The 14,032-nt window shown below is 35.4% G+C and overlaps 2 protein-coding genes across 3 annotated transcripts in view; one reads left to right on the top strand and one right to left on the bottom strand.

The window, feature by feature from the left end:
• Positions 1–82: 82 nt before the first annotated feature.
• LOC106101645 (sugar phosphate exchanger 2) lies at positions 83–9,386 on the top strand. 2 transcript variants are annotated; one of them, XM_013280950.1, is made up of 13 exons: positions 83–275; positions 658–738; positions 1,094–1,227; positions 1,608–1,740; positions 1,852–2,003; positions 2,289–2,351; positions 2,677–2,721; positions 3,241–3,433; positions 4,172–4,320; positions 5,308–5,431; positions 6,518–6,595; positions 7,596–7,707; positions 8,224–9,386. In XM_013280950.1, exons 1-13 carry the CDS (start codon positions 125–127, stop codon positions 8,297–8,299), a joined length of 1,491 nt encoding a protein of 496 aa, XP_013136404.1. In that variant the 5' UTR covers positions 83–124; the 3' UTR covers positions 8,300–9,386. The 2 variants fall into 2 exon arrangements, with proteins under 2 accessions (XP_013136404.1, XP_013136405.1); XM_013280951.1 differs by lacking the exon at positions 2,677–2,721.
• Positions 9,387–10,307: 921 nt separating this feature from the next.
• LOC106101644 overlaps positions 10,308–14,032 on the bottom strand; it is a 14,359-nt gene continuing 10,634 nt past the window's right edge. Inside the window, exon 10 of the mRNA XM_013280948.1 lies at positions 10,308–13,889. Within this exon, the coding sequence (XP_013136402.1) occupies positions 13,080–13,889 (810 nt within the window). The 3' untranslated portion in view covers positions 10,308–13,079. The remainder of the gene's footprint in view (positions 13,890–14,032) is intronic.

The following is a 14,032-nucleotide window of genomic DNA, read 5'->3' as shown; positions in this document are numbered from 1 at the left end:
ATGCTGTAATTGCTGACATCTTAGGCAACAAAGAAGTGTGTGTTTACCCTTTATTATAATAGTATAGATAGATATAGATTACCTTAATATTGTTTACTTCTACAGGTACCAAGGCGCAGTCTTAATGTTAACATACTTTACCTATATGACATACCATTTGACGCGAAAGCCCATATCCGTGGTGAAGAGCATACTTCATCAGAACTGCAGCGGGCTGGTGCCTCCGCCAGGCACCGACACCACAGATGACCAATGGTGTAATTGGGCCCCATTCAGTAAGTACGATAGCACTGCTATCTCTTTTTAATAGCAACTATAAATCTGTCATTGAAAAAAGATAGAATACCTTAAGTAGTTGCAGAACATGAGAATATTTTTAGGATAAGTAACAATATGGCGGTAACGATGGCCACTACAAACTTCCAGAATCATGTAGATTGAAATCTATGGTTCTTTTCAAGAGTTAATGAAGCGTATTCTTTCCGGCCTTTTTGTAAGGCAGCTGTAAAAAAGGACGCATCCGGTACTTTACTCGTTAATTGAAGGAATTGTTAGAACATCCTCGTTGTTTTTATACATTTTTTTAATTTTACGTCTATCTGACGTGAATTTTGTATATTTCTTAGTGTATTTCTAAGACTAAACAAATACTTTTAGATACCAGTGACGCGAACACTCTACTCGGTGCATTAGACTCGGCTTTTCTGTTCTCCTACGCGGGAGCCATGTTTATTTCTGGTGAGTATATCTTCTATGAGTGCTGATGGCTCGGGAGTTCGTGCACTAATCCACGGGTCCTGGGTTCGAATCTCGCCGTACCAATGTGATTTTCGATATTTCGAATTTCATATGTACATAATTTACCCGACCTTCTTACGGCGAAGGGAAACAACGTGATGGCATATTGGTAAAGAAATTCAATTATAAGTGTGAAGTCAACTTGCAGTGCAGCGTGGTTGACTATGGCCTAGTCACAGGGTAGGCTACGAGCCCCTCAGTGCGGACGTATAGTGAGCTGTTGATGATGATATCTGTTTGGCAAATATGTAATTTATTATTAAGGAAACTATTCTTCACTTTGACATGCTCGTAGGTATGGTGGCAGAGCGAGTGGATTTGCGATACTTCCTGTCGCTGGGTATGCTGGTCTCCGCCATCTTCTGCTATCTGTTCGGCCTCGGGAAGACCCTCAGTATACACTCCATTTCATTTTATTTGTTAGTCCAGGTAAAGTATTGGTTATCTTATGAAATTTGTTTTTTTCTGAAGGAAACAACGTCCAAAAATATACTCTTAGTATCTCCATAGCTCGGTTTATATTGATCTTATAGGTTTTATAAAACATGGAAGTATTTTATTTACTATCGCGGTTAAATTAACCATTTTCCTAACAAGCTGATGATACTTTGATTATTAATAAGAACAAAGGAACTTAACGTAATCTACATTTTAAACTCCAGTGATAATGGACGTCGACAGCCAATGTTCTAAGCTGAATCAAGGTTGACAACTATTAATGTGGACTTATTCGCTTATTATAAGTGGTGTAGCTGTCTCCCCCCTATTGGCGACGCCTGCCTATTACTAAAACTCTATCATATTTTTAGGCTGGAGCTGGTATAGCTCAAACAACAGGGTGGCCAGGCACCGTGGCCACTGTTGGTAAATGGTTCGGGAATAGCAAGAAAGGCTTAATTTTCGGTATCTGGAACTCTCATACCTCTTTAGGAAATATTTTAGGTGAGCCACAAGGTTCGATACTTGGACCAATTGCTAAACATTCTAAACAACGTTTTTCTTGCAGACTTTTATATTTTATCTAAGAAATCTAACAAAATTGAAAATTTACAGGTACAGTAATGGCGGCAGAATTCGTGGAAGCCGATTGGGCGTTGTCTTTTATCTATCCAGCGCTGGGCATGGGATTTGTGGGCACCCTAGTCTGGTTGTTTTTACCGTCGGAACCGAGACACGTGGGATTGGTGATATCACCACATGCTGAGGTACTTGAGGCAGGATTATAAAACGATAGGTACAGTTGGGGATGTACGCGGTGGTCCACTTATAGAAAATTACCTTGTTCTTTGTAATAAAACAAACTCGCGACTCTTCTTACAAATAATTTAAGTAGCAGTCATTTGCGTAAGCAACGGGATAGTAATAAAAATTGTTATCCATGTACTGACTGACTTTTTTTATACGAAAGGTTTAAACAATTATATTATAAAGTGGAACACCGCCTGATTTTGTGACTATACACGTGTTATTTACACGGATTTTATTTACAGTCCAGACATTCCCGAAGGTCTGAAGATGAAGATGAACCATCTCAAGTTATCGTTGGAGATCAGGTAAGAACTGACGATTCGAGGTTTTGGATTTTTTTAACAAACTAACTATTCAGTTTTTGTTGAATAAATAATATTCATTCGATTATTTTTTCAATTGTTATTAATAATGAAAATACCAATGGTGTTTGCTCCGATTTAGGTAAAAATAAAAGTTTCATACTTGAGATAAAACAGAATTAAAAATATCGGATAATTCCAAATGTAGTAAGGCTGTTTATATTTAATTTAACTAATAATGGTATGGAGTACTGCAATTAACACGCCGCACGGTAACCGCAACGTACACGCACCGAAACCGCACAATAACCGCACGTCACCTCCGCAGGCGGCGAGCTTGCGTCCCAACAGACACTCTGCAAACGCACCACCGGTAAGCCTATACATTAATATAAGCAAATTTAACATAAATTAATTAATTTGCATAAATTATAGCAGTGCAATGGCAACATTGAATCAAGGCGATGCAATTAACCAATCAGAAAGCGCGACGTCATGTCTGACACACGTGGCGCTCTCTGATTGGATGCATGTTTCTTTCTGCTTTCTTTTGATTGGATGGACAGATGCATGTATGTTTTTAATGTCAATAATACGTATAACATAAACTAGATGGAAGTTCTTTTTCTAGTATTGAATGGAAAAATTCTCTTTTAGTTATTTCACTCGTACTTTTAAGGCGTGTCCCACTAAATTGTTATTTATCTGATAACAATCCAACTTGTCAAACATGTGATGGAAATATCGAATTTTATTATCTTATTAGTGACGTCATTTTTAAGCTATCTGAGTCTCTATCAGCCAGTCGGACAGGCTCTTAATATTACAACACTAATGTTCTATCTACGTGTTATTACTGTTATTATGTTAAGCAGTAATTATACCACTCTAGCCTCAGAGTGACGAAGCAGACGAGAGCACCGCCCTCTTAAGAAGGCCGTCGCGGGAGGGAGGCGAGAGTGCGGTGTCTCTTTCCCGCGCGCTGGCAATCCCCGGAGTACTAGAATTCTCCCTCTCTCTCTTCTTTGCGAAACTCGTCAGTTACACCTTCTTATATTGGCTGCCGCTCTACATCAACACTTCAAGTAAGTATACAAATATACTCATTTTGTACCTCATACTGATATTAGAAATGAAGTTTGGATGGATGATTTTTTTCTCAGGGAACAAAATTTAGAAGAAATTAAATACTGTTTACTTTTTTGTTAACTCTCCACAGAAAAAGTGATCAAAATCTAGTTATAATTCATTTTACAGAATGGTTTCTTTATAGATTACTAGCTGTTGCTCGCGATATCGCCCGCGTGAAATCGAAAAATAATACAAAATGTAACCTATGTTAATTGCAGATAAAATACCTTTCTAATGGTTAAAGAATTTTTGCAATCGGACCAGTAGTTTTTGCGCATGTCAAGTACATACAAAAATCCAAATCTATTTATAATATTAGATATTGCGCTATGACCATTCGTTGCTGAAGATTTAGAATAGTACAAAGTAACTAGGATATAAAAAATTCGCAAAGTTCGGTCTTTGCGTCGTCGGGCCCTAGTTAAGGCAGGGTATGATTTATATCTGGCTGGGTCGCGGAAGATTGCGCAAGTGTTCCCGTGACCCAGCCATCGGCGGACATCAGGGACACCGCTGGGTTTTCTAGTGGGTATTCCGGCCACGTCTATTCTTTTGGTCGGCGAGCCCCACATACCCCCCTGGCAACGGGATGATGGGTAAAGGCATTTTCCCAGCGAGAAAAAAAGGGTATGGTTTATATACAATAAGGCCGACCCTACAATGCGAAGATGTTAAAGCAGGCTCTATCACAGCGTCGCTGACGCCGAAGCAGTCGGGCGAGCTGTCGACGGCGTTCGACGTGGGCGGCGTGGCGGGCGCCGTGCTGGCCGGCCTGCTGGCGGACGCGGCCGGCTGCCCCGCGCTCGTCTGCGCCGCCTTCTACACGCTCTGCGCGCCCGTAGTCAGTATTACACTACATTATATAAATCTATCTATACTGATTTTTTTATATATCATAAGGTGGCAAACGAGCAAATGGCCACCTGCATAAATGGCCATAGATATATACAATATCGGATGCGTTGTCAGAAGGGTAGGCACCCTTAATCGACGAAGGAAGAGAAGCACATATACAGGATATTTCCACTTTCTATACATCTCTTCCACCGTTATATCCACGTTCTCTTCCCATCCGATTCTTATAAGAAAAAGGATGGAAAGGAGAAAGGACAAAAGTTGGGCTACCGGCAACGTAAACACTTCTTTGATGTTAGCAATCGTAGCATATTTTTAAATAAATATATCTCATTTCTTAATAACTATGATTGCGACACGCAACGTGTTTTGTTTTGACGCTATTAAATTTAGGGATAAAAAATAAAGATATTGGAAAAATTATGTACAAAAGGGAAAAAAAAGTCAATCGAAATAAAATTGCCATGGTAACTATATTTGTGACTTTTTTAATCAAAACTCCATTTCTTATGAACGCCATTCATTTTTAATATATCAATAACTAGATGTTCCCCTGCGATTTCATCCGCAAAAAATTATGAAAATTTTATTTTATTGTTTACATGTGTCAAATTATCAATTGCAAATGTCAAAATGAATTGACGCTGACAAACCATGGAATCCTTGCTTTCTTGCTGCCAACAGCAAGAAAGCAAGGATGCCTCTCTTGGTCTATGGTCTATGATCTCTTTTCCACATTAGGGTTTTTATCCAAAATATTTACCCCCTAAGTTTAATGGCGTGAAAATATGTAGCCTAAAGCGTGACGTCAGTGTTGGGCTTTTTATTAAAAAAAGTAATTATCAAAAATATGCCGTAATTGCTGACATCTTAAGCAACGAAAAAGTGTGTGTTTACGCTTTATTATAATAGTACAGATAATATTTTATTTGTTATGTGTATCTATCAGTATATAAAAGGTAATGTTTGTCAGTTGCTGCTGTACCAGCGCTGGGGCGCGGTGTCGTACGCGCTGAACGTGTCGCTGCTAGTGCTGGCCGGCGTGCTCGTCAACGGGCCCTACGCACTCATCACCACCGCCGTCAGCGCCGACCTGGGTCTGACACTCCCCTACCCTGCCACTAATCTACCCTGTCACTAATCTACGTTGCCACTACCCTACCCTGCCCTGCCTCTAATCACTTTGCCACTACTTTACCCCGCTACTAATTTATTTTGCCACTACCATACCCTGCTTCTAATTTACTTTGCCACTACCTTACCCCGCCAATAATCACTTTGCCACTACCATACACTGTCACTATACTATGTCCTCTGTCCTAATTGAACACTGGAATTTAGTTTATAGATATCAAAATGTATTCACAGTCATTATTTTATTTCTTTCGAATTTTATATCTACTTTTTTATTGTACTATCAGGGTGTCTGGTGGTGTTACATTTTAAAACTCACACTTTTAAGTCGTTTTGTAAAAATTGAAAAGACGAGAAATAATAATCAAGGACATAGTTAATAGATATTTTAAAAAAGATCACAAAAAAGGAAACTAACTGCTATTTAAATAGTATTTTTAGAGGCGGAATTTGCCTCGTTGCAAAGAAAGCATTTTTTCTTAAAGTTAAACACCGCGAAGTGACCTGACTGTACATAAAGAGTAGAATTGGAGTAATATAGAGGTTCCGTACAAGTTGGATAAGATACGAAATGAGTATATTAGAGGAGGTTTGAGAGTAGCCCCAGTGGTTGGGAAAATAAGGAGTAAAAGGTTAGAGTGGTATGGGCATGTTATGAGAAGGGATGAATCGCATGTAACAAGGACGTTAGTTATGAATGTGGAAGGGTACATCGGTATAGGTAGACCTAGAAAGAGATGGATGGATTGTGTGAAAGGTGACATGATCAAGGGAGTGATGACTGAGATGACGTATGATAGAGTTATTTGGAGGGCGCAAACGCGCAAAGCCACTACGAGAGTAAAATAAGGCAGGGGAGATGAAGGAGAACTGTGTATGAATGTGGAGGGAGAGGGTAGACATGGTAGCTACAAGTGTTGTGATTACTTACGTTATGTTTTTTTTTCAATATAAATTTTCGGAAGATCAGCACATTTGCTGAGTGGTTATCACCAATAAATATTTTCTTCTTCATTCATTCTTCTTCTTTGAATAGTATTTCCCCGCAGGTACTCACAGCAGCCTGGCGGGCGACGCCAAGGCGCTGGCCACCGTCACCGCCATCATTGACGGCACTGGCAGCATCGGTATTACATACTTTTACATTTACTTACAAATACTAACCAAAAGTCTAGTAATAACCACCAATAGACTAATGGTTTGTGGTACGGACTACTGTACTTGTAGTCGAGGGTTCTAATCCCGCCATTCGACTGTCTTGAACCTAGTCCTAGCAAGCCTAGAGCTTAGTTGGATTGGTTAAAGGAAATATTAGTAAATTAACAAAAATCTACTGATTTTAAATAAAAATATTCGGAGATTTTTCTAAAAAAAAAAGCATTGTAATGATTTTTTAAAATCGTTTACGTAATTTTAGAGTTTATTCGTTAAATGATAATGTTAATATTTACTTACTAGCTGTTGGTCGCGACTTCGCCTGCGTGGAATTAAAAAAGTAATAAAAATGGTACTGATAATGTAGATTTTTTGTAATCGGTCCAGTATTTGAGTTATTTCAATAAATACAAAAATAAAAAAATCTTTCCTCTTTATAATGTTAGTATTGATTAAATTATTCGTTTTGATTTTACTTACTAAAGTATTTCAACGGCCGAGTGATGAAACGAAATTTAAATATACAACAGCGTTTTCTATCATCTGAATAAACACCAAATTTCTTACAAAGACGACTCTCAGATTGTAAACGGCGCTTACGCAAGCGTAAATACTTCACTACGTAGCGATGTATTCAAGACGAGCTGTCGGCCTCGAACTTCGAAAAAAAAAAAAAAATGTAGCCTATAATATATCCGTTTATGTCAGCTACCCTTCACTGAAAGTCCGGTCGAAATCGGCCCAACCGTTTCGGAGATTACCCGAACGCGGCTTGCGGACTGACAGACAGATACACAAACAGACAGACAAAAAATTATTAAATGTGATTTTCGTTATCAGCAAAAGAAATTACTGAAATCTGCAATTTTTCTTTTGATATTACAAACAGACACTCCAATTTTATTATATGTATAGATAGATTAGTGTTTGGTCATTAGTGACTTGTGAGTGTGAGTGTTGTTGCCGTGTCAGGCGCGGCGGTGGGCCCCATGCTGGCGGGCGTGGTCTCCTCCAGCGGCTCCTGGTCGCACGTCTTCTACATGCTCATCTCCTGCGACCTGCTCGCGCTCTGTCTGCTGCTCAGGTACCTTCTTCTAGAATGTGCTGCGTCTCCACTTACTTTATAACCATCTTTACATTGTGTTTTGTCTCGCTTTGATTTCTGAGATTATATGGAGGTGACACTACTCGATATTTAGTTGTGCGACTAAACAGTTGTGCGAATGGTTCCTATCTTAATGCGCCGTTCATATTTGGCCAGTACAACTGTACTACTAACTAGTACCGCTGACTGGACTGGCAAACATCTGGCATAGATGAACGCTAACTGGCACCTGTGAGTTCTTATCTATGACTGACCGTCGCAACTGTCTTACTGTACTGGCCAAGTGTGAACCGCACGTTACAGTTGGGACCTGAAGATCTAATCTAGGTCTAAGAAAAAGCTATTATTAATACGGTCCGATTAGAAGTTAGTTTTTGTAACGCTTTCGACAAGATCTGATACTTTTCTCGATCACGTTACGAATTTCTCGCAAATCTTTCCTAATAGACCCTTAAAAGTGAGGTGTGTTTTATTCTACTAATATTTTATTTCCAGGATAGTAAAATCTGAAGTATTAAAACTACGACAGGAAAGAAGACTTACGTCTCCCAGAATAATAAGAACAGAGTAATCAAGTATTATTTTAGTTAATTCTACACCAGTATTGGGAAAACTTTTCAAATATAACGCCCTACGGTGCTATAACATATCTATTTTCTTTCCGATAAATGAGTTCCTATATTTTTTAAATATTTTCATAGAAAAAGATTGTCAATAAGTGATTAGTAAAAAAAGGTGTTTTATTTAGTGAATCCGAATGCAATATTTTTTTAATATCTACGAGTGTTCGAAAGTAAGTAACCTAACGCATCTACCAGTAAAGATATTCAATATAAATAGAGTGGGTATTACGAGCATTTTCCTTAAATCTTGTCATTTTAAAATCGAATAAAACACCGCTAACTGTCAAATTTCATAAACTCCCAATAGTAGAGTTTTAAGCGTTTCGATTCGTAGTGTCCCTTCTATTTATATGTTAAATATCTTTGTTACCAGGATTTTTTTATAGTCAACAATTCTAGGAAACTTGTACCCGACTCTCAAAAGTATCGATTCGTCTAATTTTTCGTTATTGGCAACATTTGGATAAAACTTACATTTGATGTGAAAAATATAATTATTTTTATATTTCAAGATTTATATTAGAATCCATTCCACGTCTGCATTTTGTAAAATATTCCCAATTTTAATGTAGTTTATTTATTTTTCTAGACAATTTTCTTGTACAGATAACTAATATTGAAATCAGGGTTTAAAGATCTGTATAACAATTTAATTTTTTATTTATGTATTTATTCGTAATTTTATTATTATTTATGTAAACTGCCATTAATTTAAAGAATTCTTTTATAGGTATGCATATTACGTTAACAATATGAAAATATAGTTAGATTTTTATCAATTCTAACTGAAACATTTACTTTCAAACTACGCCATGACTTCTACAGATTAAAAAAATTCCTCACATAGAAAATTCGATTTGTTATTAAACTAGAATAAGGGGTATTAAATTCTATTTCGTGTTTCGTTACTCAACAATCAACATAGATAATTAAAAGTGTGACAATGTGTAAATCGGTCCAACCGTGTACTTAGTAATCTGTGTATTTATGTACAAATGACATGTATAGATTAAAATAAAGTTAATAATAAATTAATATGTCTTTTATTTAATCTGAAAATAATCATTTAAATTCACCGTTTTTTATAATTTTAATTCAGTTCAACTGGTTACAACCAACTTATGGCCGAATTTTTTAACGACATTTAACCCTAAATTCGATTGTTTCCAATTTTAAGTATGTCGAACAACTAATTAAAAAAAGACAACTAGCTTAGAGAAAAATACGTCTTTTTTTTGTACTATAGAGTGTTTTTAAAATATAATTTTTGCTAAACAAAACACTATGTGGAATTAAGGGTTAAATATGTCAAAAAAAGGAATTATAAAAACGCGCTTTAACTTCTGATATTAAAAAATGACGTCTAACAGGTTTTAAATTGGTTTTATGAAGGTAAGGCCCTTTACCACCGAATTGTAAATTGTCTGATAATCAAACGAGTAAAATACATGATGGCAAATATCCGATTTTGTTCCCTTATCTGACAGTGACGTCATTTTTAAGCTATCTGTGCCTCTATCAGCCAGTGGTGGCACAGGCCCTACGTGTTTGAGATTCCTTTCAGAACCTGGCTGATATTTTGCTTAGAGAAATGAAATAAAACACAATTTCAAGAACATGAAACTTTATTTAGCTTACATTAACAATGTTAAGGCATCAGAAAGGCTGGACGCTATTTGTACTATATATTATTTTATACAACAAAATGCTCTTTTTAACATACCCAAAATTATATTAAATAACATATACAATTTAAATAAAGTATAATTGTAGACAATACCAACTTGGTATAACAAGATTCAAAATTTATAGTAGCTCGAAGATAAGCGCATGTTTACTAACGTCTAGATTTCGTCAACGACAAAGTATGTTTTATCCGTGCATTTTACGCACAGTAGAAGCACAAAAGCAATACAAATTTTATCAAAGAAGTTACGATTACAGTTAGTTATGAAATTAACACTCGGAACTCAAGCTGCCTTAAAGTTTGAATCGCACTGTACTCTTTTGTAACCTGAAAAAATCCTTACATTTTGAATATTCAATTAGAAATATACTTTTAAGATAATATTGGGTATGTTAAAAGAACTTACATTAATACGTGTACGTGATATTCGCGAGTGGACCCGGCGCTGGCAAAAAGCGTTCCCAAAAAACTTCATAATAACTTGCAAACATTTAAATAAAATATATATGCAGCATACAAAATATGTTTTAAAAATATGTCAGATTACTCTATTTATTGTCAGTATTGCCATATTATTACGTTTTTGGAGTACTGTTTATATTATTTGAATGAAAACATGGATCATAGATGTATAATCTATAAACTGGAGTATAAAAGTGAGGCATAAAAGGCCTTTTTATGCCTCAGTTTTATGCTCTTTTTGAGGCAAATTTTAACAATCTTTTACAAACCTAAACATTTCGATTAGATCTATAGATTATATATTTATGTATTATAATTATTTATAAAGCTAAATATTAATATTATGTGATATGTTAATAATTATTGTTCCAGTAAAATCACATTGTGATTTGATTTTTGGGTTTGAAGGTAATAAAAATTATGGGTCCTGCCCTAATTGGTGTTTCTCTTAATTGGTTTTAAAATAACCTAAACATTAAATCACAAAAATAGCATTTTTATATTTGTTTCTTTACAAAAGTAAGGGATTTAACCATAGTTTGTAGAGGAAGGGCAAAGAACCGTTTAATTTTAGATGTAAGATAATCTATTTTTTTGTTTTAATTGGGCTATAAACGATTACTGTTTTAAATTATGTTGCATTTATTTAAAAAACCCAAACAAATTGCGTCGGAAGTTGTACAGTGAGTGAACGCGACGAACGCATGACGCCGTAGGTGCGACAGAGAAAGAGCATTGCCGCATTGCCAAGTTAATATTTGTTTCGTGTGTAAGCGTGTTCTTACAGTAAGAGCGTATTTACAATTGTCTAAATATACTTAATTTTAACTTAACCATACTTAGCAGTTGTGCCATTTTTCATAAATCATTATTAATATTTCCTGTCAAAGTAAAAGAGCATTTATTTAACGTTAGTAACAATTTCATAACGTAGAGGATTTTTTACCTGATATTTTTTTTTTAATTTTCTTTTCACTTTATAAAAAATGGCACAGATACTAAATCTGTGTATAATAAAAAAAATTACACCCTTTAAACATTTTTAATATTGTTCTTAATAAAGTTTGCTTTCAGAAAAAACTAGCAACACTGGTTCCGTAAGCTGTCAAATGTCACTTCGCATTATAAAGCATTATTTGGTCGGATTTGTATCGTTGTATCTCTATATTAAGATTGTTTATAAAAAATAACCTAAAAATTTGCAAAAAATATAATTTTAAGTGTCCAAATATTTAAAATCTACACAAAACTTACTTTACAAGAGAAAAATTGTGCAAAAAATATTTGTGTTTATATAAAATTTTTGCTATGTCGCATTTTTTTCTCCTTCTAAATGCATAATTTTTTAAAAAGAAAATGGCAAGAACTTTTTGGACAAAAAAAATACATGACCACTAATATTTCAGATTTATTGATACAAAATCCTTTTTAAAGTCCAAAAAATATTTTTTTTCATACGTTAATTTCTAAAAAAATATAGTATGGGATAGCAATAGCGTATCCTTGTGGTTAAGTACCAAAAATTACTAAAACAACTGGCCAATTCCTAGCAAAATTATACTCGTTATACAAAACTATATCTTATTTCACTTAACAAATCACATATAGTGAAGAAATACTAACCAACTTTAAGAAAAGAAAAAAAATCACAAAAAATATATTGAATAATTTTTTGTACCCCATACAAAAAAATAATTCGATAGCTTGCAATGCAACTATAGTTTAACAAAATCGTAACAATTCGCCATAATAGCGAAGCTGCCGCTACTCTTAAAGGGGATGGAGACTGGAGATATTTCCATATCTAAGGACCCCAAACAACTAAACATTTTACACTTTCCTTGTACAAAATGGTACATGGACTAAAATAAGAATTTTAAATAACCATCTATTAGTATTTCTTCAGAACAAATATTAACAGACAAACATATAAAGATCTTAAAAATAAATATATACACACAAAATGAGTACCACTTTGAATAGAGCCTGTTCACTTTCATATGTTAATTACGTTTTTAATATGGTCCTTCGAGCATGATACATTATAATTTTTAGCACCGATGTTATTTTACTGATGTTTGTATATATCGAATTATTAAATTGAATAGTTTGTCTTGTTTACAATATAAGAAAAAAAAATGTATACATTGTGATGTTGGGCCATTTAATAAAATATACATATATAATGCGTTTACAAACTAAAATTACTAAAAAAACACTGATCACCAGGAGAATCTTATTAATCGAGTGCAAAAACAAATCACGTGCAGAACTATTAATTATGGCAACATTAATAAAACCTATTCAAGTACAACTAATGGACAGGGGCATAAATTTTAAAACATCAACATGACAACACTAAATTTAACAGAATTCGACCCGTATTAAGTCAGTTACAGATTTAAAAAAAATCACGACTTTATTTGATCCTTAATTGGCAAGGATTTGAAAGGATTTTTACCTAATTGTAAATAAAAAAACGCATACTTTTATATTAAGTATGCTAGTCTTGAAAGACCAGAATCTGTCCAAACAGATATAAAAACATAAGAAAAAAATCTTAAGTTTCTTCGCTTTACTTAATCATTAACTTCGACAAGCGTTTCATTAGCGTTAACATCACTGTCGATAGCTGGTAAGTTATCAATAACTGAACTTAAAGTTTCGATTGTATTACCGTTATCGTTATCCGCTATAACTTCAGTGACGTTAACTGCATTAGCGTTATCATCAACACCTGACGCTAAATCTTCATAACAAGGTGGCATTTCAACGTTATTTCTAGCTTCTTCATCAACATTAACGTTATTTACTTCTCTAACGTTATTTAAACGTTCCCTACTTAAGTACTCAGGTGGGGGTCCATATAACTTGTATCTCATAGCTTCAGTATAAGGCGGTGGTCGTACAGAATCATCTAAAACTGGATAATTCTCAAAATTACCACCTAAAAGTCTTATAGTACGACCGTTTAGTGTATAAGTCTCATTAGAATGTACACGCACGAAATCTAGATCTTCTATATTGATTTCTGCAACATTCGGTGTGTCTGGTCTCGGTTCGTTGGAAGATCTGCGTCCGAACCTAGGTATGCTAAGTTGGAACCTACCTAGTTGGAGTGTTAGTGGTCTTTGTGCTTGGTTGATATGTTGGATGACTCTCTCGAGGGTGTTCCTGCGAAGAGCTCGTCTTCTGAAGAATTCGACCGGTGTTGCCATATAATTGAGGTCTGTGGCGTTGTCTAGATGTAGGTGAGCGAGGTCGCAGTAGGTGGGGCTGCGGTAGTCGGGCAGGGGGGGGCGGGCGCGGCCGGGGGAGGCGGTGGGGGAGGAGGTGAGGGAGGAGGAGCGCACGTCAGTCATTTCGACGTCACAACATTGCGTCGGTACCTGGAAGGTTACACTAATATTAATCAAATAAATATTCTAATTCTGTAAATACTAACGGCGCACATTGGGCTGAATCAAGTTGCTCCATAGACAACTTTATCTGATGTTTGAAATGTCTCTTTTTTTTGCTTAAATGTGCTTTG

Source organism: Papilio polytes, unplaced genomic scaffold (genome assembly GCF_000836215.1).
Source record: "Papilio polytes unplaced genomic scaffold, Ppol_1.0 DF823969.1, whole genome shotgun sequence".
Taxonomy (NCBI): domain Eukaryota; kingdom Metazoa; phylum Arthropoda; class Insecta; order Lepidoptera; family Papilionidae; genus Papilio; species Papilio polytes.
This window is presented reverse-complemented; position numbering and strand designations above follow the sequence as displayed.

What these genes read in the sequence shown, in the direction of transcription:
- LOC106101645 (XM_013280950.1), top strand. Translation starts at nt 125, where the DNA reads ATGTTAACATACTTTACCTATATGACATACCATTTGACGCGAAAGCCC. An exon ending in GGGAGCCATGTTTATTTCTG is followed by an intron (nt 739 to 1,093) that starts GTGAGTATATCT and finishes ACATGCTCGTAG; the next exon opens with GTATGGTGGCAGAGCGAGTG. An exon ending in TGACGGCACTGGCAGCATCG is followed by an intron (nt 6,596 to 7,595) that starts GTATTACATACT and finishes TTGCCGTGTCAG; the next exon opens with GCGCGGCGGTGGGCCCCATG.